Below are 21379 nucleotides of genomic sequence, written 5' to 3' on the forward strand. Positions count from 1 at the left end.
TCGGCTTCGAACCAAAAAAACAACAAGTCTTGCCTGCTCTGATAGGGTTCCCCCGACTTACCTCCACCTACCTGATCTTCCTACGAGCTCCTGTGCCATTGGAGGACAACAACAGACAAAGAGAACCCACCTTGGATACTCACGCGTTCCAACGACAAGCCCACCGCTAAGACTCACCTACCTTTCCCGCCGCGCTCCACGCAATGCCCTGGAAAGCTGAAAGTGGTTAGTTTTTCCACTTACCTTTGGGGTCAATTTATTTTAAAAACACTCAACAGTTCCATGTATCTAACTTGTTAAATATAGCTTAAGAAGATAAGAGAGGTTATCAAGTCTGACTCGTTAAAGATTACCATAGCAACAGAAGGTGTTTGTTACTCACCAGGAAGAGCTTACTTGTTTCTCAACATCTTTACATTGTCATGGTTTACTTGTACATTGTTGAAAGTTCACAAGACAAAAACAATACTGTATCATGACAAGAATAGAAGAGTGCAAAAAATATAGATATACTGAGGAATGACAACATGGAAAAAGGATTCTGTCACTTAATGAGAGCCATTAGATCATTTCGGTTCATTTTACAATACATGACAAAAGCGAGTGACAAAAAGAGGCTGACCAATGCTTCTTCTACTCTATCATACATAGAGCCCCCTGAAAGATAAATAAATAATCCATTAGAGAGAGTGATCATCAGGGCACATTACTGGAGTGTGAGGTGCGTTTATTGGAGCTGAATGGTAGACGGGCGGGAGGTGCGGGGGGGGCAGTACCTGGTCCAGGATGTAGTTACGCCTCTTGCGGGCGGCGATCTCGATCAGCCGGTTCAGACACTGGGTGGCCTGCTGGATCAGGATGTCCCAGCGCCCGGCGTAGTTCTTCTGCCGCCGGAGACCCATCACCTGCAAACAAGAGAGTGGGGGTCGGGGTCAAGTCACACCGGGGTGTAGCTGTAGTAGAAGTGATGTTATTCCCCCTCCTTCCCATTTGTCATCCGCCCCACCACCTACTGTAGTACCAATTTCCCCCAATTATCGCCAATACCGACGTCCCGTCTCCCTTAATCAATCCCTTGGTCCCCTGATCAATCCGTCTTCCCGTCACCCCTGACCAGTCACCAGCCTTTTGTCCCTCACTTCCAAAACAAACCCACCTTCCGGTATAACTGGTTACCTGGCTCCACCATTACCCCCCCCCCCCCCCCCCCCCCGCCCCACGTATAAATATCTAGTCAGTGTGAATTCGGGAAGGTCATCTGCGGGGTCCTCTCAAGCCAATCTCCCATTTGACCCAACAACTTTGTAACAACCAACTATCTGGCCGGCAAATGACTGCCTCCGGCAGCCACGACATGGCTAAAAACAAGAGGAAGTGTACAGTAGATACTATTTGATTTGTTTCTCCCTCAGATCAGTCAGACCTTCATCTTGTCCATGATGGCGTTGGTGCCCAGGATGTTGTACTTCTTGTCTGGGTTGCCGGCCGAATGCTTTTGGGCCCAGGTGGTCTTCCCACAGGCAGGCAGGCCGACCATCATCAGGATCTGAGACACGGTACCAGAGAGAACAGTCAAAACAGGGACCAGGGCTTTCCCTAAACAATGGTATAGGCTATAGGGGCACCGTATACACTGTACTTGAATAAGTACACCCTTGTATTTGCCATTTTATTTAAATTATGTTTTTAAGTAGCAGGAAATTACAGCAAATGCCTTCTTTTTGCCTCGTGGACGGGGGAAACTGCCCCCCTCCAGACCACCCCCTAATTGCGACTACCTTGTTTGAAAGCCCTGGGGAAAGCCCCAGGGATGCACCGCCAATATCGACTCCCGTTACCGAATTGACCCGTCTCAAATCCCCCGCCCTCTTTTCTTGATCAACCAATCATAACTGGTGCTTCCCTCGTGGTTGGAGGATCAAGAAAGAAAAATGGTCAATTGTTCTGGAATGTACTTGAAAGTACTGCGTTTAACTTTTACCTCGAAAGTTCTTGAGTTTACAAAAGGTCCTTTGCGCTATATACCGTACTTTTCGGACTATAAGCCGCGGCTTTTCCCCCCATTTTTCGACCCTGCGGCTTATATAACGGTGCGGCTTATATGTGGACAAAACCCGAAAATCGAAATATTGCTTTTTTTTACTGCATTGAAATGTTATTTATCTGTTCCCTTATTTGCTAAACTTAATACAACTTGTAAATGAGTTAATTCTTGTTATTTGTCTGACAGTATTGTGTCCCAATGGGAGTCATTCTCTGTAGAGGTGGGAGTCATTCTCTGTAGAGGTGGGAACTTAAAGCTCAATATAAGAACGGCACCACAGAATCGAGAAAGAGCAATCAATCTGTCAATCCTTTCCGTGTCCGGGCCGGGTGAGGTTTCCCGTGTCGAGTCAAATTAAGCCGCAGGCTCCACTCCTTACATTATGGTAATTAAACATTAAAACACATGCGGCTTATAGTCCAGTGCGGCTTATATATGTACACATCATTCAATTTAGCTGCTGCGGCTTATAGTCAGGTGCGGCTTATAGTGCGAAAAGTACGGTATATATTATTCCTAAAATTGCTGCACTTTGTTAAAAATTACATTGATCTGTTGGTCTGTGTAGTAGCTAATACAGGATTTTGCTGCTTAACACTATGGCGTCCGTTCACGTATATAAACGTGTTTCGATTCCATGCGTTGTGGTCCAGAGCCACGAGTATACTCGTGACGAGTTGTTATTGTTTTATTCCATATTTATAACGCTTATTAGGTACCCGATCCACTAGCAGGATCTTTCCACATATTTAATTTTCGAAACATGCAGTACCGGCCAGATCCGCTTAGGGGCGCCATCGCTCCACTGCAGTATCATTATGTGGATTAAAAAAAAATGCTTTTACAGTCCTGTGGGCGGATCATAGATCCTTGATTCCAAAAGAAGACCCTCCATCTTGGATCAGCTTGCCAAACGTTTTTTTCAGCGTGGAATAATGGGATTTATGATTAGCCAATGTGCATATCGATCTACCAGAATCCGATGACTGGTGAGGAAATGCTGCCGGCGATCACATGGCCTGACGGTAGGATAATATTACCCCAAATTACAGCTGGATTGGACATTGTTTTATAACCTAACGTGATAGACTATGGACATTGGCTAACGGAACGCACACTCTATTGCTAATCAATAATACTGATCGGCGTTCCCCGCCGCCCCCATTTCATCCATAGATGCTCTGTAATAGTCCGGATGCTACGCAGTTTGTTTTATTTCATTCGTATATATACAGCAGAAATGGCGTTTGATATAACGGCGCCAACGTTTAGCCTTTTTTGCAGCCTCCTGCAGAAAAGCCTAGACGAAAAGCGCGATATACCTTATATTCACGACGCTATAAAATGACAACCAACCGATGGATTTTTATTTTCTTTAAGCCATTATGAAGGCACGGTTTATGCACTCAAGTGACAATGAGAATGGACAGATAGCAATACTATAAATGATATATAAAGCTCTTAGAAAATACATCGGTTTGTTTACAATCCTCTGTCCTCTGAGGCCTAAATCGCCGCGGGGCTCCGGTCGTCATAGTGTTAAACGTATATATAATTTATATTCATTGATTCACTCGTATACCAAAATTCATTTGAATTGAACATTTTTGCTTTTCGCATCAAATATTGATATGCGATTAAAATGTGATTAATTAACTATAAAGTCTCAAATTAATTTGATTAAAATTTGTAATAGAGTCCCACCACTAATACAAATATAAAATGTTTCTTTGGATCTTGGACATCGTAACATTGGCGATATGGTAATACTCCCGACAACACGCTACTTTATCGCGGTTCTCAGCGCATCTGAAAACTACACTAAAATGTCTTCAACTCTTAAAACTCTGAACCTAAAAAGAATGTGGCCATGAGTGGGTTTCCCCCAGACAGACGGACGTACCTCACACTCCGCTTTGCTCCCGGGCCCCACGGTGCCTCTGGTCTTGCCCTCCAGGCTGAGGCTGTGGATGTATGTGTAGCCCTCCGGCGGGGGGAAGTAGGGCTCCGGCTTCTGGCCGAAGTTGAACTCCACGGCGCAGTTCTTCACCAAGACGTGGGGGAAGAGGGCGCGGCCCGCCAGAGCTTCCTTGGTGACGCGGAAGCCCACGCCGAGCGACGCTCCGTTCTTGGAGAATGACATCTCCACCTCCTCGCCACTCTCAAAGTCCTGGAGAGAGAGGGGGGGCACACGACGACATTGAATTTATACTCTTACAGAGCGATGTGTTAACCATTTCACTACCACACTATAGAAGGTTAACCTTTCACTACCACACTACAGAAGGTTTCACTACCACACTATAGAAGGTTAACCTTTCACTACCACACTACAGAAGGTTTCACTACCACACTAATAGGTTAACCTTTCACTACCACACTACAGAAGTTTAACCCTTTCACAACCACACTACAGGTTAACCCTTTCACTACCACACTATAGAAGGTTAACCTTTCACTACCACACTACAGAAGGTTTCACTACCACACTATAGAAGGTTAACCTTTCACTACCACACTACAGAAGGTTTCACTACCACACTAATAGGTTAACCTTTCACTACCACACTACAGAAGTTTAACCCTTTCACAACCACACTACAGGTTAACCCTTTCACTACCACACTATAGAAGGTTAACCTTTCACTACTACACTATAGAAGGTTAACCTTTCACTACCACACTACAGAAGGTTAACCCTTTCACTACCACACTATAGAAGGTTAACCTTTCACTACATAAGGTTAACCCTTTCACTACCACACTATAGAAGGTTAACCCTTTTACTACCACACTACAGGTTTCACTACCACACTATAGGTTAACCTTTCACTATCAGACTACATAAGGTTAATCCTTTCACTACCAAACTATTAGGGGTGGGAATCACCAGTTTAATCACGATACGATATCGATTGTTTGGACAACGATACGATATTATCCGATATCACACAGTCTGCCACGATACGATTCGATTCAGGTGCCTGCGATCGATATGAGACGATATTATGTGCCCATTTAATACAATCAGTAACATTTAAATCAACAAACAAAAAAGGCAATGGAAATATCATGACATTTTTATTTTTGAGCTCTTCCAGACATTTAAATGAAAAACAATCTATTGTTTTTAATACAAATAGACCTCCTGTTCACTGTTTTTGGTTCATTTCTTTTTTCTCTCGATATTAATATCCTATTCACTGTCACAGAGCTGTATTTTGGCTGGAAAAGCATATTGGGAGTCCCAAGGTGCAGTACCGGCCAGATCCTGTTAGTGGGGCTATCCCCGAGAATGCACCCTCCCAGTCCCCACTTCTCTCTGCCTATGGCTCTGGGTTAGCTTGTTAGCTCACGCTAAAGTAACGTTATCTTCGATCTTTAACGCGACGTGGGCATAATGGAGTGACGAGGATTGCAAAGCAGGTTAGATGCATTGGACCCGTTGTGGAATAAAACAGCAGGGACATGTTTTGGGTCACAGAATAGGCACACTAGTCTTGCTCTAGTAGTGACGCTCTAGACGCTACTGGCAGCTGTTGATGTTAAACGGAGTTTGAGTTTCACAACACTGGGCGCGGGGCGATGACGTCGCCGTCGCCGGATTTTCAAAATAAGAGTATCGCAATATGAATCGATCTTTTTACGTGGCATCGATCCTATTTGATTATTGATAATAGATCGATCTGGATCGATGTATTGTCCCACCCCTACAAACTATAGGTTAACCTTTCACTACAGAAGGTTAACCTTTCACTACCACACTACAGAAGGTTAACCTTTCACTACCACACACTACAGAAGGTTAACCTTTCACTAGCACACTGTAGGTTAACCTTTCACTACCACACTACAGTAAGGCTGAGCCCGAACGTTCAAACGTTCGTTCGTTACGCTGACATTCGGACATTAATTAATGGGTTCGAACGTTCGGTGAAAAAAAAATAAAGGAGACGCACAGGGTTGAAGCGATGTGAAGAGGCGGCGCTCGGCTCAACCAGTATGGTCTGCCGGCAGTGCCGGGCTGTAGCTGGATACTATTGTCTCAACCAATGCAATAGAACAATTTTGATTGACAGGCGATTCTGCCAATTACGTCACACCGCTTGCACCCGCCTCTGCCGTTACCACCAATCGGCAAGCGTTTATTAGTCGTTTACTTCCGGCAATGCGAGAAGCACAACAGACTTACCGTAGCTAATACGTTAGCTCCCCGCCGAGAACGTAGATGAGGGTGACCAAACGAGTCATAAAGATTTTACTGCAACGAATGTTCTAAGAAAACAAAGCCTTTCTATACATGTGTCCGATTGAAAACTTTATTAACAGACTGCAGAATGGGTACAACTCAGGGCTCTTATGAGCAACGGAAGCCCAAGGGGACGGCTGGGGCGCATGGTGCTCCCACTTAGGTGGGGGCACCATGGTTGACCGATGCCCAGGACGGGCGCGCATCCGTGGGGTAAGACGGCCGGTGAGAGCGTGGCGCGGAGCCAATGGCAGTGACATGATGGGAATAGCCAGACTCTGAGGACGAGTGCTTGATACTTGCTATGTTTGGGTAAATAATATGCTGATGTTATTGAACGTGTAACACTAACTATATAACGTTAATGCCACAAAACGAATGCCTTTGTTTATCTAGCCCCTTACGTGACTGCGGTGTGCAAGGGCTATTGTTTATCATAAGTAGTAACTTTGATGCAGTAGCTTGTTTATTTTCTTCTGAGTGCTTTGTTTAATTACATGTTTACATGAACAGCCACCACTGTAAACAACATGTTTTTCACCAATAGACTATGCAACGCCACCCTCCATAGGATCTATAATACAATACAAAAAAATATATATATTATTAAAAAAAAAATTTAAAATTTTTTAAAGAATTTTAATTAAAAAATTTAAAAAAAACGAACGTTCAAACTTTCGTTCGATAAACCCTGGCGAACGTTCAAACCCTAAAAACAGGGTTCGGGGACAGCCTTACACTACAGAAGGTTAACCTTTCACTACCACACTACAGCAGGTTAACCTTTCACTACAGAAGGTTAACCTTTCACTACAGGTTAACCTTTCACTACAGAAGGTTAACCTTTCACTACAGGTTAACCCTTTCACTACAACACTAGAGAAGGTTAACCTTTCACTACCACACTACAGAAGGTTAACAGTCTGTAGTGTGGTAGTGAAAGGTTAACTAGTGTGGTAGTGAAAGGTTAACCTTCTGTAGTGTGGTAGTGAAAGGGTTAAAGACGTCCCTCCAAATCCTACTTACGACGTAACAGCCGATGACATCGTTTTCGCCGAACTTCTCCCCGTAATCGGAAAATTTGCAGTCGGAGGATTTCTTTGCCGTTCCACCGTATCCAAAGGAGAAGGGCTCCTCGCCTGAAACACAGCAGAACATCATCATTCTCTTCATTAAAGATGCTGTAAGTGGTGTTTTTCTGGTTCAAATAAGTGTTAAATAGCTCTACATTCCTTATTTTTTTTTAATCCACTTTTTCTCCTCCTATTTTTCTTCTATTTTCCTCCCATCCCAATTTAGCCACTATGCCAATTCCCCCTGCCCTTCCTGGTCGTTGTGCGCATTTCCCCCCTACTTGCCGGTCTAGGGAGCCCTGAAGTGTATCACATGCTTCCTCCGATACATAGGAGACAGCCAGCAGCCTCTTTTCACCTGGCAGCGAGGACTCTCATTGGGTGAGTGTAACGCGTGGGAGCGCACACTACCTCACCCAGATCCCTTCCTCGCTGTGCAGGCGCCCTGACCGACATGTAGGAGTAGCTGTTTACAACAACTAGATTACCACCCACCGGCTTCCCTCCCGCTGACTCGTGTCAGTATGACGACCGGCCAAGCCGGAGGCACCGATGACTGATGGATTCGATGCCAGTGTCTCTGCGGTGGTAGACAGATGCTTAGTCCGCTGCGCTACACGGCCGCCACAAATAGCTCTACATTCCAACAGCCTTCAGGGATATAAAGTAGTCATTGATTTTGATTAGATTGTTTTATTTTTTCTCGAACACATTACTGCTCAAGCTCCTCTTATATTTGTCCATAAGTGCTCGTTTATAGCTGCCTTTAAATTGGTTGATATTATTGCTTAATTTTATACTCACATCCAGACCATTCCAGAGTGATACCCCACAAACTGCAATGCACATGCTTTTAAGAGTTGTACGTACAATAGGTTGTTTTAAAGCCAATGTCCCTCTAAAATGATAAACACTCTCTAGCCATGAACGTTTTTTTGAATGTTGCTTGGTAATTCGTTTTTTATTGCCAGAAACATAATTTGTGCAGATTTGAATTTGATTACCGGTAAGTCCATGAATTTTAATGTTTGACTCTTTACAAACAGACTATTTGTGTGATCTAAATATCTACCATGATGTACTATCCGTATGGAACGTTCGGGCTCAGCCTTACTGTAGTGTGGTAGTGAAAGGTTAACCTACAGTGTGCTAGTGAAAGGTTAACCTTCTGTAGTGTGTGGTAGTGAAAGGTTAACCTTCTGTAGTGTGGTAGTGAAAGGTTAACCTTCTGTAGTAAAAGGTTAACCTATAGTTTGGTAGTGAAAGGATTAACCTTATGTAGTCTGATAGTGAAAGGTTAACCTATAGTGTGGTAGTGAAACCTGTAGTGTGGTAGTAAAAGGGTTAACCTTCTATAGTGTGGTAGTGAAAGGGTTAACCTTATGTAGTGAAAGGTTAACCTTCTATAGTGTGGTAGTGAAAGGGTTAACCTTCTGTGGTGTGGTAGTGAAAGGTTAACCTTCTATAGCAGGGGTGGGCAATTATTTTTCCCAGGGGGCCGAATGAGCAACTGAAAATATGTTGGGGGGCCGGGCCAAAATTCCAAACTCAATTATGCATAATATACATTTTATTTCTATATAAAAAGCAGTAAATGGCATTGTTTTGACCCCTGGTAAGAGTGTATGTTATTATTTGGCAATTAAAAGGTGAGGTTAGCTTTCAAAAATATCATTTATTCAAATAGAATTTATTTCCAAAATGATAAACAAAATGTGAAACATTAATAACAAAGGGCATTTTGAGTTTCATATACTATTGAAACAAGGATTTTCTTAGCTTTCTAAAGACATCACATCATCTTATAGCAAAAATAAACAAGACATGTCACTGAACTGTGTAAAGAAAAGTGTCCCAGTTTTGTAGCCTTTTTTACTTTACATGCCTATATTAAACATTTAATGTTTTCAGAACTGTGCAAAAAAAAGAAAAAAAATATCAAGTGTCCCATTTCACTTGTTATATTTCCACATTTTAGTGTTCTTCAGTTCCTTTTTTTTTTTTCATTCAGTGAGAAATCCAGTCTCTGTTGAGCTTTAACAAGTCCATCAAAGTCAGGTTGCATGTCTGAGGTGGAGATGCGAAGCACAGCTGCCAGATGTTCATCAGTGAGAGAGGATCTGTACCTGGACTTGGTAAACGTCATGACTGAGAATGTCTGTTCACATATGTAGGTGGATCCAAAGAGAACCAACATCTTCTGAGCATGTCTCCTACGCGTATTATTGTCATATATTACGTTGACATGAAAATAAAAAAGTAATTTTTTTTTTTTTTTTTTTTAGACCGGGCCGCATGTTGCTTTTTAACAGGCCAGTAGTGCAAGAATGTGACAATTTGACCATGTGACCGCGGCAACGCGGGAGAGCGGCAGTGCGGAAATAGGCTGTCTCTAAGATAAACTCTAACCTTAACCAGCTCCTTAACAGCGCCTAAACTTAACCGTTCTAACCTTAACCAACTCCGAAACAATGCCTAACCTTAACCATAACCATGCCTAACCTTAACCATAGAAAGAATATTGCCATTCTCTAAGACAAACTCTAACCTTAACCAGCTCCTTAACAGCGCCTAAACTTAACCGTTCTAACCTTAACCTTGCCTAACATTAACCGGCGAAAGAATACATGTTAAAAAAAAATCATGTTAAAAAAAAAATTTGATGGGATTCGAACTAGTCAACAACGGACCGCAGGACCGCTGCTCTGCCAGGTGAGCTGAAGCGCCGAATGAAAATCATGGCGGATTACTAGGGCGGTTACATAATTCCGCTCGCGCTCTGCCGCTCCGCTCGCTCTGCCGCTCCGCTTGCTCTGCTCTGCGGTTGCCGCGCCTGCCGCGGGGCATGGCGCAGCCAATCAGGGAAAACGCGGAAGCAAAAGCAGCACTACTGGCCTGTTATTAAGCAATAGGCGACCGGGCCGTACAATGCCCAGGTCTGTTCTATAGTGTAGTAGTGAAAGGTTAACCTTCTATAGTGTGGTAGTGAAAGTGTGCATATCTTTTTGTAAGTTGCTTTTATACGTATTTCCCCAAGTTTCAACACAATATGATAAGATATGGTACAATGAGTGTGCAATATAATGTATATAGTTTTCTGATTCAGGATATATCTAGTCTTGCCCAGTATACCAATACTTCCCGCCAACTTTGAACACAAATATTTTATATGGGCTTTGCAGCAGAGTTTATGGTCTATTAAAACACCTATTTACATGGGTCTCCCAGTTCGTCGCTCTGCAGTAAACACGAAATACATCGTTTGGTATCCCTTCCCACTTTATCCAATAAGGAGAGAGAATCCTAGATCCTTTTTTTCTTTTTTCTTTTTTTATTATTTCAACAAATCTAGCTTAAAACTAGTTATGAAAAATTCTTGTCAGACCATTTTTGCAGTGTGGAGTTCTCTCTCCTGTTTGGATAAAGGGGGGAAAGGGATACCAGGAAATGTATCTTCCATTTACTGCAGAGCGTAGGGACTGCTGGGAGACCCATGTTACATGCCAGGGGTAGAAATTAAAAAATTTTTTTTTCAAGGGCTTCCCCCCCCCCCCCCCCCCTTAATTGATTTTCGGGGGCTTTTTTTGTATTTCGGGGGCACAATTTTTATAATGAAAATTAACATAAAGATTATAAAACATTGTTGACACTTTTTTTTTTACAGTCTTCGTCCCTATGTTTGATAACGTAATGTTAATGTCTCCATATATAGGGCTCTACGCCAGGGGTTCCCAAACTTTTCAGGCCAGGGCCCAGAAAATAAGGCGTCAGAGAGCCGCGGCCCAATGCACATCGTCAGGCTTTTTTTTTTTTTTTTTTGCCAGGCGACCGATTTTTTAAGCCAAATATCACTTCAATCCTATTAAGTTAGTTCAAGTTAGTTATTAATTTATTGTGCTATTTATGAGAGGGCTAACTTGTTGCAAAATAATAATGATAATAATCATAGCCTCATTAAAATACTATTGTTGCTTCGGTTGTTTTCAGCGTTTTATGTGCATAATCTGTTATTTAGTTTGAAATGTTCGTTGAAATAAGTAGATTTTTCGTTTTTGTTTATTTATTAAGTTAATATAAAACCATAGTCACATTTTAGAATACAATAGAATATAATTTTAGAATACAACTAGAAACACTGTCCTGGCATGCTTCTAAGTTCAGTGGCCTGACAAAATTAAAAAAATTTTTTTTTTTTTTTTTTTTTAATTATAAATCATCTCGCGGCCCACCCGTGGCTGCTCGCGGCCCACCTTTGGGTCGCGACCCCGACTTTGGGAACCACTGCTCTACGCTAACCTTTTTCCCAAAGAGCACATGTGCTCCTAAATAAAATGTTAATAAATAAAATCTAAATACAAATTTAGGAGCACACAAAGAAATTTAGGAGCACAGTGACAATTGTTCAAGTAACACACACACACGATGTGTGACATGGCTTGGTTTCATGTTTTGAGGTACCTTCAATTATCTGTAAATAATACATACATACTCTATCTAAATAGATTAAATGATTGTCCCTGAGGGCAAGTTGTGTTGTTGTCTTGATATATCTACAAATAGCAGACGAATAGCTGGTTGCCTCTGGATCAATGAATGTCTAATATTGAATAATATTATTAGCTATTTTATTTTTAACATCCCTAATTCCAACAATCAAGAGGCTTGTTTCAAATTGATACAGCACTGGAACGTTTGAGTATAGGCTCTGGCCAGAGTATCAATGAAATACGTTGCGCGCTCAGCGCTGTGGAATGAAGGAAATGCGCATCGGGATCGGATTTGGATGTTATTCTTTGAAGTTGTGTTACAAATGGAACGGTCTTTTCCCGCCGAACGAACACAAGTTACTTAACGTTACACAGGTCGCGCTATGCAGATGCTTAGCTTGCTAACGTTAAGATAGCAGTGTAATGCTTATGCTTGATGAAAGCAGAGCTCTCCCCCTGTCTGTGTTCGCCCCTCTCAAAGCACCCTGTAACACGCAGCGGGCCCCGCCTCCCTCCCTTCTTGCAACAAACCTGGCATTCCACCCAAAAACTGAATTTCAGTCCAGTTTCTCAACTATTAACAGCGGAGCTGTTTGTAATCTTCACTCGCACACTGCAAGTAAATGATTTTTCCGGTTCGCGCACACACATATTATTAGGGGCAAATACGAGGGAAATGCTCGCACTGTAGAGCATATATATAATTATATATATAATTAGTAAACTGTCGGGGGCTTTTCTTGCCCCCCTTAACTGATTTTCGAGGGCATTTGGTAAATTTTCGAGGGCATTTTGCCCCAAGCCCCCGTTAATTTCGAACCCTGTTACATGCCCACATGTCAGAATGTAGAGCCATTATTTTAACATGTAGCCCACTTATTTGAACAAACAACCACCAATTATTTATACCAGAAATAGAAATCAACATCTGTTCCGACTCGCACGGCCCCCCTCTTACCGAGCTGCGTGCTGCAGGTGTTCAGGGACCATCCAATACGGACCACATGGGGGTCCGGCTCGCTGCTGGGCAGATGCTTGACCGCTATGTCCTCGTTGATCTGGACCAAAGGGGAGAATTCACTTCAAAAACCTCATTGAGGACCTCAGATTAGGAGCACTTATTTTACCGTATCACACAGTGCAACATAGAAACGTCTTTATTTTGCACTTTCCTCTGAGAAACGCATGAATGTACGCATTTTAAGCACAGGGTCCGTCTGGTTCCTAAAGAGCACACAGAGCAGGTTGGGAGTCTCGCTCTGGGACTCGTCGACAGGAAGGAGCACATCGGCTGCTCAAGTCTCATCTTTTCGGCTGAGATGGAACCCGAGACTTTAGGCTTTTATGAGACGGCCTCTCTAACCAGCGGTGGCCTAAAGGTTAGAGAAAGGTCACTGGTTCAAAACCCCCGGATGGGCAGGAAAAATCTGGGCAGAGAAGTGAATGAATAAAACTCTCCTGTCCCTAAATACCAACCGCCGATGTGCCCTTGAGCAAGGCACTTAACCCAACTCAGTGGCCAAACGGTGTCTGTGGTTGTACTGGCAGCTCCCCAGGTGAGAATGTGTGTAACTGTGAGAGTGTGGAGCAGGGTGTCCGTGCTCAGAGAACCTACCCTTTATTTAACCAGCCAGGTCAAGTAAGAACAAACTTATTTACAATGACGGAGAGGACAAAAGGACCCCCTGAAGGGTAACAGGGAAAGGAAGAAAATGTATAACAGATAAAATAGAAGAGAGACTGACAGACGATAGATATCATCACAGAAGTAAGGGAAATAATAAAACAAACCAAATAAAATTAGGCATTTTAGGTTTTACCCATTAACCTGGGTAAATAAAGGTTAAACACAAAACAGGTGACTCTTGCCAACATTATGCCATGAGGACGTGTTCTCTGCCGTACCTTCATCTCATAACAGACTTTGCCCGTGGTGACACCATGGGTGGCCCGTGCTCCGGCCCACAGGTAAGCAAAGCCCTCTATGGTCAGAGGATACCCGCTGTAACGGTCTCTGGAAACCTTCAAGTGCAGGTCACAATTATCTGCCAGAGGGAGAAAAAAACGTCATTCATTTCCCCCCACCTTTCCTACTACTTTCTGATATTTATGTCAAAGCGCATTACAAACTCATACTTACACGTGTCGATTGTAACAAGAGTGTTATCAATGTCTTCCTCCTCGTCTTCAGCGGGGGGCTGTGGCGTGCGTGACCTACAAAAAAAAGAAACACCTGCAGTTTAGCCCTCAAAAACAACAAAAAAAAACTGCTCACTTCTTTTAATTAGTAGGGAGGTAAAATGTTCTGCCTGCAATGTCGTCTGGAGCCCTGCTAGTTCTGCCTGCGATGTCATCACGTTAGGCTTGTTCAAGATGGGATAGGCGGACGCAGATCTGCGCAGGTTTTACTACGGCCTCGCCAAGCGCGTTGCATGACGGTTAGAATGTTGTCCGATTTGCTCTGAAAATTTGACAAGGCGAGGCGCGGAACTCCCGCGGGAGCGAGCCGCGCGCAGCATTCAGAGCGAGGCTCCACAGTACCTCTCAGCCGGCTGCTCCCGGCTGGGAAGCGACTTGCTACGGTCGCGCAAAGCGCCTATTGGCTCAGAAAAGTTGTCAGTCACCAGCCATGTGACAGCCAGGGAGTTATGAGACGTTTGATTGATTGAAAACTTTATTATGTTATGCGTTATCAACTTATCATCATATCATCATGATAAACTTCAAGCTGTCAGACACACACACACACACACATACAGCAGTGTGTTGTGTGTGCGTGCGGCCAGGAGCGCGCAACAAGATGGTATACATTATGGTATTATGAATAGTATATTCCACTGTAGCAGTATATGGTGTGCTGTACATTTGAATCTGATCTAACTTTGCACACGGCCATCGCATTATAATGAGCTGGACAGGTGTGTAATGTGTGTGTGGTGACGTGAAAGCGTATCTGCCGCGCGAGACTAGGCGAGGGGCTCTCGTGAAATCGGCAGTGTCCGCCCTCTTAACTCCTCCCCCGGCTTCACTCGGCTACTCTCGTCTACTAGTCGAGGCAAACCGAAATCCATCTTGAACAAGCCTAATCTCTCCCGTCTGGAGCCCTGCTAGTTCTGCCTGCGATGTCATCACAATCTCTCCCGTCTGAAGCCCTGCTAGTTCTGCCTGCGGTGTCATCACAATCTCTCCCATCTGGAGCCCTGCTAGTTCTGCCTGCGGTGTCATCACAATCTCTCCCATCTGGAGCCCTGCTAGTTCTGCCTGCGGTGACATCACAATCTCTCCCGTCTGGAGCCCTGCTAGTTCTGCCTGCGGTGTCATCTGGAACCCTACTAGTTCTGCCTGCGATGTCGCCTGGAGCCCTGCTAGTTGATTCTACAATGCTGTGAAATCCTTTTTAACTAAACCATTATTAACTAAAAGGGGATAGAGCACATGGGAAAGGTGTGTGTTCGTACTGCTGAGGTTCTGCGCCCTTCTTGGCAGTTGGCAACATAGTGTACTAATCAACACATGAAACATTAACACTTTGAGTGCCAGCCACGAGAAATCTCGTTAGTTCATGCCATGCGTTGAGTGCCAAGAACGAGAAATCTCGTTATTTAATCAAATTTTTTTATATCGATTTTCCATTCATTTTTCATCAATCTAGCCTCACGTTACCAGTGGGGATCTATCTGAGCTCGAACAGGGAAAATACCGCCCCCTATCGTCTCTCCGGATGGTATTGCACCCATTGGATTGAAGTGAATGAAATGGATGGAAAAAAAGTCCGGAATGTGTTTCCAGTACCCAGCGTTGAATCAATAAACGCGATCGATGTTTGGAATGGCGATCAGGAATTGGAATAATCTTTTTGGAGAACATCTGATCTGAGGTAACAAATCTATTTTACCAGTCTTGGGATAATCAAGAGTTTCTCACCTATAATCAACGTGTCCCATATGTGTGTGTGTGTGTGTGCTGATCAGGAAATAAGATAATCGATTTTTCAGCCCGCTTCTCTAGCGTGCATAAGTACACAGTACACATACTATCGATAATCTAGCGTTTATTTGAAAACGATCATAAATAGGCAGAGAAATGACAACGTGTTTTTTGTATTCCACTAAAGCGTGATTCCTGCAGAATCACCTTTTTTTCTGGAAGTTTAAAAAAACAAAGAGTTTTTCAAAATGGTATAAAACGGAAATGTACCGATTAAAAAACAATCCGTTTCGACAATGTTGACTGCAAACAAGTCATTGATAAGCGACGTGCATTTTAGACACATAGCCATAATTTAAGATCTAGTTTATGCGTTCGCAAATGTGCTCGCCCTCACATTGACTACAGCACCGGAAATCAAGCGCTAAATCGTGCGCCCCCTGCTGGCACTCAAAGTGTTAAACCAGGGGTGTCAAACTCATTTTCACCAAGGGCCACATCAGCATTAGGCATAACAAAAAATATTGTTTGTTTCCTGTTGGTTGTCAGTTAAGGCCATGGGTAGGTAGGGAATTTATTTAAATTTTTATTTTATTCTTTCCCACGGTGACTATGGATAGGGAATTTCTTTATTTAATTAAAATGTTCACAACAACATGGATGCATGTACTCTGCCAGCATGTTTAATATCCATAATAGTAAAGGTTTGACTAAGATTTCTATGAAACTTTATATAATTTTTATTTTTTTATTTATTTTTTAGGTATTTTTATTTTTTTAACTCATAAAAGATATATTGGGATGCACCTAAATCGGCAGGGTCGGTAGGCAACCGGAAAAACAAACCATTATTTTGTTTAGGCCTTAGGGTTGCCCTCAAAGGGCCAAAGACAATATAAATGTAAATGCTCATTTACATAAGTAATAAATACAGAAAGTTATTTAACTAAATCATGTTACATATATTACATATGCATTTGCATAGATGTAAAAATAGACACTGCTCAAATAAATAAAGGGAACACAATCATTACAATGTAACTCCAAGTCAATCACACTTCTGGGATATCAACCTGTCCAGTTAGGAAGCAACACTGATTGTGAATCAATTTCACCTGCTGTTGTGCAAATGGAACAGACAACAGGTGGAAATTAGAGGCAATTTGCAAGACAACCCCTATAAAGGAATGGTTCTGCAGGTAGGGATGGGTACCGAATTCGGTACTTTTGAGGTACCGAACCGAAACACGTCGGTACTACAGAGTACCGATTCAAGTGAGATAACGGAAGAAAAAAAGAAAAAAAATTACCGTACTTTTCGGACTATAAGGCGCGGCTTTCCCCCCCATTTTTCGACCCTGCGGCTTATATAACGGTGCGGCTTATATGTGACTCCACGTGACCAAACCCGAAAATGTAAAAATCTAAATATTGCTTTGACTGCATTGAAATGTTATTTATCTGTTCCCTAATAAAGAAACTTGAACTTATTTGCTAAACTTAATACAACTTGTAAATGAGTTAATTCTTGTTATTTGTCCGACAGTATTGTGTCCCAATGCTAATAATTACATATGGTAATTAAACATTAAAACACCTGCGGCTTATAGTCCAGTGCGGCTTATATATGTACACATCATTCAATTTAGCTGCTGCGGCTTATAGTCAGGTGCGGCTTATAGTGCGGTACTTTTATTATTATTATTATTATTTTTTTACCTTTTTTCTTTTCATGTCAACGTTCACACGCACAATATATGCTTACGTAGGATTTGACTTGATTCATTTTTTTCATGACTGAGGTAGGTAAATTACATTTCTTGAGACTAAAATACCGAAAAAAGGTACCGTTGGGTACCGGTATAAATGTGAAAGGTACCCATCCCTATCTGCAGGTGGTGGCCACAGACGATTTTCCTGTCCTCATCCTTTCTGGGTGATTTTTGGTTACTTTTGCATTTTGCCAGTGCCCTCACCACTTGAGGTAGCATGAGGTGGTGTCTGCAAGCCACAGAAGTTGCTCAGGTAGTGCAGCTCATCCAGGATGGCACATCAATGCACGCTGTGGCAAGTCAAGAGCATGGAGGAGATACCAGGAGACAGGCCAGTACACCAGGCAACGTGGAGGGAGGGGGCCGTAGGAGGACAACAACCCAGCAGCAGGACTGCTATCTGGTCCTTTGTGCGAGGAGGAACAGGAGCACTGCCAGAGCCCTACAAAACCACCTCCAGCAGGCCCCTAATGTGCATGTTTCTGCTCAAACTGTGAGAAGCAGACTCCATGAGGTTGGTATGAGGACCCGCCGTCCACAAGTGGGGCCTGTGCTCACAGCCCAACACCATGGCATTTGCCAGAGAACACCAGGATTGGCAGATTCGCCATTGGCACCCTGTGCTCTTCACGGATGAGAGCAGGTTCACACTGAGCACGTGTGACAGACGTGACAGAGTCTGGAGACGCCGTGGAGAACGTTCTGCTGCCTGCAACATCCTCCGGTTTGGCGGTGGGTCAGTGATGGTCTGGGGAGGCATATCCTTGGAGGGCCGCACAGACCTCTATGTGCTAGCCAGAGGTACCATGACTGCCATTAGGTACCGGGATGAGATCCTCAGACCCATTGTCAGGCCATATGCTGGTGCAGTGGGCCCTGGGTTCCTTCTCATGCATGACAATGCTCGGCCTCATGTGACTGGAGTGTGTCAGCAGTTCCTGCATGACGAAGGCATTGATGCTATGGACTGGCCTGCCCGTTCCCCAGACCCGAATCCAATCGAGCACCTCTGGGACATTATGTCTCGCTCCATCCACCGACGCCACGTCGCACCAGAGACTGTCCAGGAGTTGACTGATGCCCTGATCCAGGTCTGGGAGGAGATCCCTCAGGAGAACATCCATTGTCTCATCAGGAGCATGCCCAGACGTTGTAGGGAGTGCATACAGGCACGCACGTGGAGGCCACACACACTACTGGGCCTCATTTTGAATTGTCTTAAGGAATTTCCACAGAAGTTGGATCAGCCTGTGATCAGATTTTCCCACTTTTATTTAGAGTATGATTCTGAATCCAGAACACCATGGGTTAATGATTGATTCCATTGATCATTCTTATGTTATTTTGTTCTCAACGCATTCCACTATGTAATGAATAAAGATTTTCAACTGGAATATTTCATTCATCGAGATCTAGGATGTGTTGTTTAAGTGTTCCCTTTATTTTTTTGAGCAGTGTATGTTAGCTTATTGCTCTGTTATTTTAATGTCAAGTTAGACCGCGCTCACAATAGTTGACACTGGGTGCTGCAAACCCAGAAGATATAAGTAGAAAAAAGCAGGAAGCCGGAACAGCACTCTCAGGTTTCGATTTTGTGAAAATTTTAATCGCAGCCGGATGAGATTAAATTTTTCGAAACCTTAGAGTGCTGGTCCGGCTTCCTGCTTTTTTCTGTTATTTTAACATAAATATTTATCAGGTAAGAACCCCATATTACTCCGTCAATTATCCAATTAAAGGAAAACTCCAACATTTGGGGAAATTAGCTTATTTGCCATCTACCCTGGAGTTAGACAAGAAGATACATACCTTTTTTCTTCTCTGTGCATGCAGTAGGAGTAGGAAGACACGCACCGTTAGCCTAGCGTCAGTCACTGGAAGTAGGTTCCTCCATTAGCCTAGTTCCCAACGTCTTCCTACTCTTACTGCATGCACAGAAGAAAAAAGTATGCATCTTCTTGTCTAACTCCAGGGTTCCCAAAATGTTGTGTTAAGATACATACCCTTTTTTCACAATTGTGAGCTGCTAAGAACATGTGACAGATTTTACAAAAACAAATGGCTGCACACAACCTTGCAGAGGCCATACATCAAACTAATGAGATACCGGTAGTTTGATTACAGAAAATATGTGTCCGCATGAACACACACAACTGTACTCAAGAGTTCTCAGTTCACAACTATATTGGTCACGTTTTGGGTGGGATTTGTTTTGTCCCTGCAGCTTCCGATTCAATTGGAATCAGATTTTGCAACAATCACAGCCAGTTTGGCTCCGACAGTTCAGACAATATTTCTTCAGCCACAATAAAGCTAGCTGCTGCATTGTTTTTGGCTGTAGCTTCTGTGAACATACTCTGCTGCGATTGCAGTCTGCCTTTTAATTCTTGGGAGGCTAAATTTGGCATGTGTTGGTGTCAAATGCTGCCTCATTCACAAAAGACACTGTTTTTATCCTTGAAGCACAAACATGTATTCACTTTCCAATCTTTCTTGAAACTGCCTTCCATCTGCATCAACTTCTCTTCTTGGACATGTTGGCATCATTAATAAAGATATTTCTCAATTCGATTTGGTGAAATCGCCGTAGTTAAACACTGAAGTACACTGCGATCTACACGGGATAGACCACTGCACTTCCGCGTTACATTGAAATTAGGGATGGGCATTTTAAAGAAAAATCTACATCCATTGATCGCATGCTATACTCGATTGATTGTGTATTACTTAGTTTTTTTTTTGCATTTTTCTTTTACTTATTTTTGTTCATTCACGTATATATAAGGAAACTAACAAACAGTTATAATCTTACACATACATGTGAAAAGATAAACAGTGGACACGGACACGGTGGCCAGTGTCCTTTCAGCCGAACAGGATAATGAAAAAATGATCCCACTCAATGGCCAGACACGTCTTATGACGACATCTACAATTACATCATTGAGTCTCCAGGTAGACTAATGTTTATATTTAAGTGCAGTGGTCTATAGCCGCTCACACTACCACCGAAGCTCCCCCCTCTGATGGAACATTCAACATTAATTCGCGCGTCGTCTCGCGCCGTTCAGACTACCTTGACAATCTGCACATGCGTATGGGGAGTAGGTGCTGAAAAAGCGACTTTAGCTCGGCCGATTTAGTTCTGATCGATTAGGAATGGGTCGCGCTGTGTTCAGGAGACTCAGGCGCATAAACGTCTATTCGATCATGTCTCTAGCACCCCCACAGCCGTAGCTGCAACCACTTGCATCAAGGCTCTCATCCACATTCATTCATATGCTCCCCCCGCAATCTCTTCCCCGATTTCAGAATCCCGAAGTGTTGCGGTGGTCTATGCCGTCACTTCGTTGGTCACATAATCGACATGCATTGTGGGAGATGTAGTTTATGGTCAATAAAGCAGCATAGACTTATTTGAAGACAATCACACATTTTAAGCTCTCGCCGGCCACATAAAATGGCATGGCGGGCCACATTTGGCCTCGAGTTTGACACATATGGATTAGACAATATATATATAAAATTAACCTCTTTTCTTGATCGGTTGTGATTGGAGGATCAAGAAAAGAGGGCAATGGTTTGAGAGAGGTCCATTTGTACTATAGAACAACATACAACTTTGTGGCGCAATCAAAAGCCCCCCCCCCCCCCCCCAAGTTCAGAACCTTTTTGATGAGAATGAGTGCGACAGCCTTCCCCTAGCCCCCAGGGCAAACGTTGCATTCCACAATGCTGCTAGTGTGTAATTTTCCTCAGCAGTGAAGTTCACAGCTGTTCCTTAAGACGGGAAACAAGCTTGTTCCAAGCTGTGAATGATGACACTG

At 43.2% G+C, this 21379-nt stretch overlaps 1 protein-coding gene across 1 annotated transcript in view; it reads right to left on the reverse strand.

The window, feature by feature from the left end:
- hnrnpul1 (heterogeneous nuclear ribonucleoprotein U-like 1) overlaps positions 1-21379 on the reverse strand; it is a 39643-nt gene that overhangs the window by 12588 nt on the left and 5676 nt on the right. Inside the window, exons 5-11 of the mRNA XM_084319578.1 lie at positions 13994-14067; positions 13759-13898; positions 12812-12911; positions 7320-7432; positions 3948-4214; positions 1424-1546; positions 777-905 (exon numbers count right to left, since the gene is read on the reverse strand). Coding sequence (XP_084175704.1) covers positions 777-905; positions 1424-1546; positions 3948-4214; positions 7320-7432; positions 12812-12911; positions 13759-13898; positions 13994-14067 — 946 coding nt within the window. The remainder of the gene's footprint in view (positions 1-776; positions 906-1423; positions 1547-3947; positions 4215-7319; positions 7433-12811; positions 12912-13758; positions 13899-13993; positions 14068-21379) is intronic.

This window comes from Notolepis coatsorum (assembly GCF_963971535.1).
Source record: "Notolepis coatsorum genome assembly, chromosome: 1".
Lineage (NCBI taxonomy): Eukaryota > Metazoa > Chordata > Actinopteri > Aulopiformes > Paralepididae > Notolepis > Notolepis coatsorum.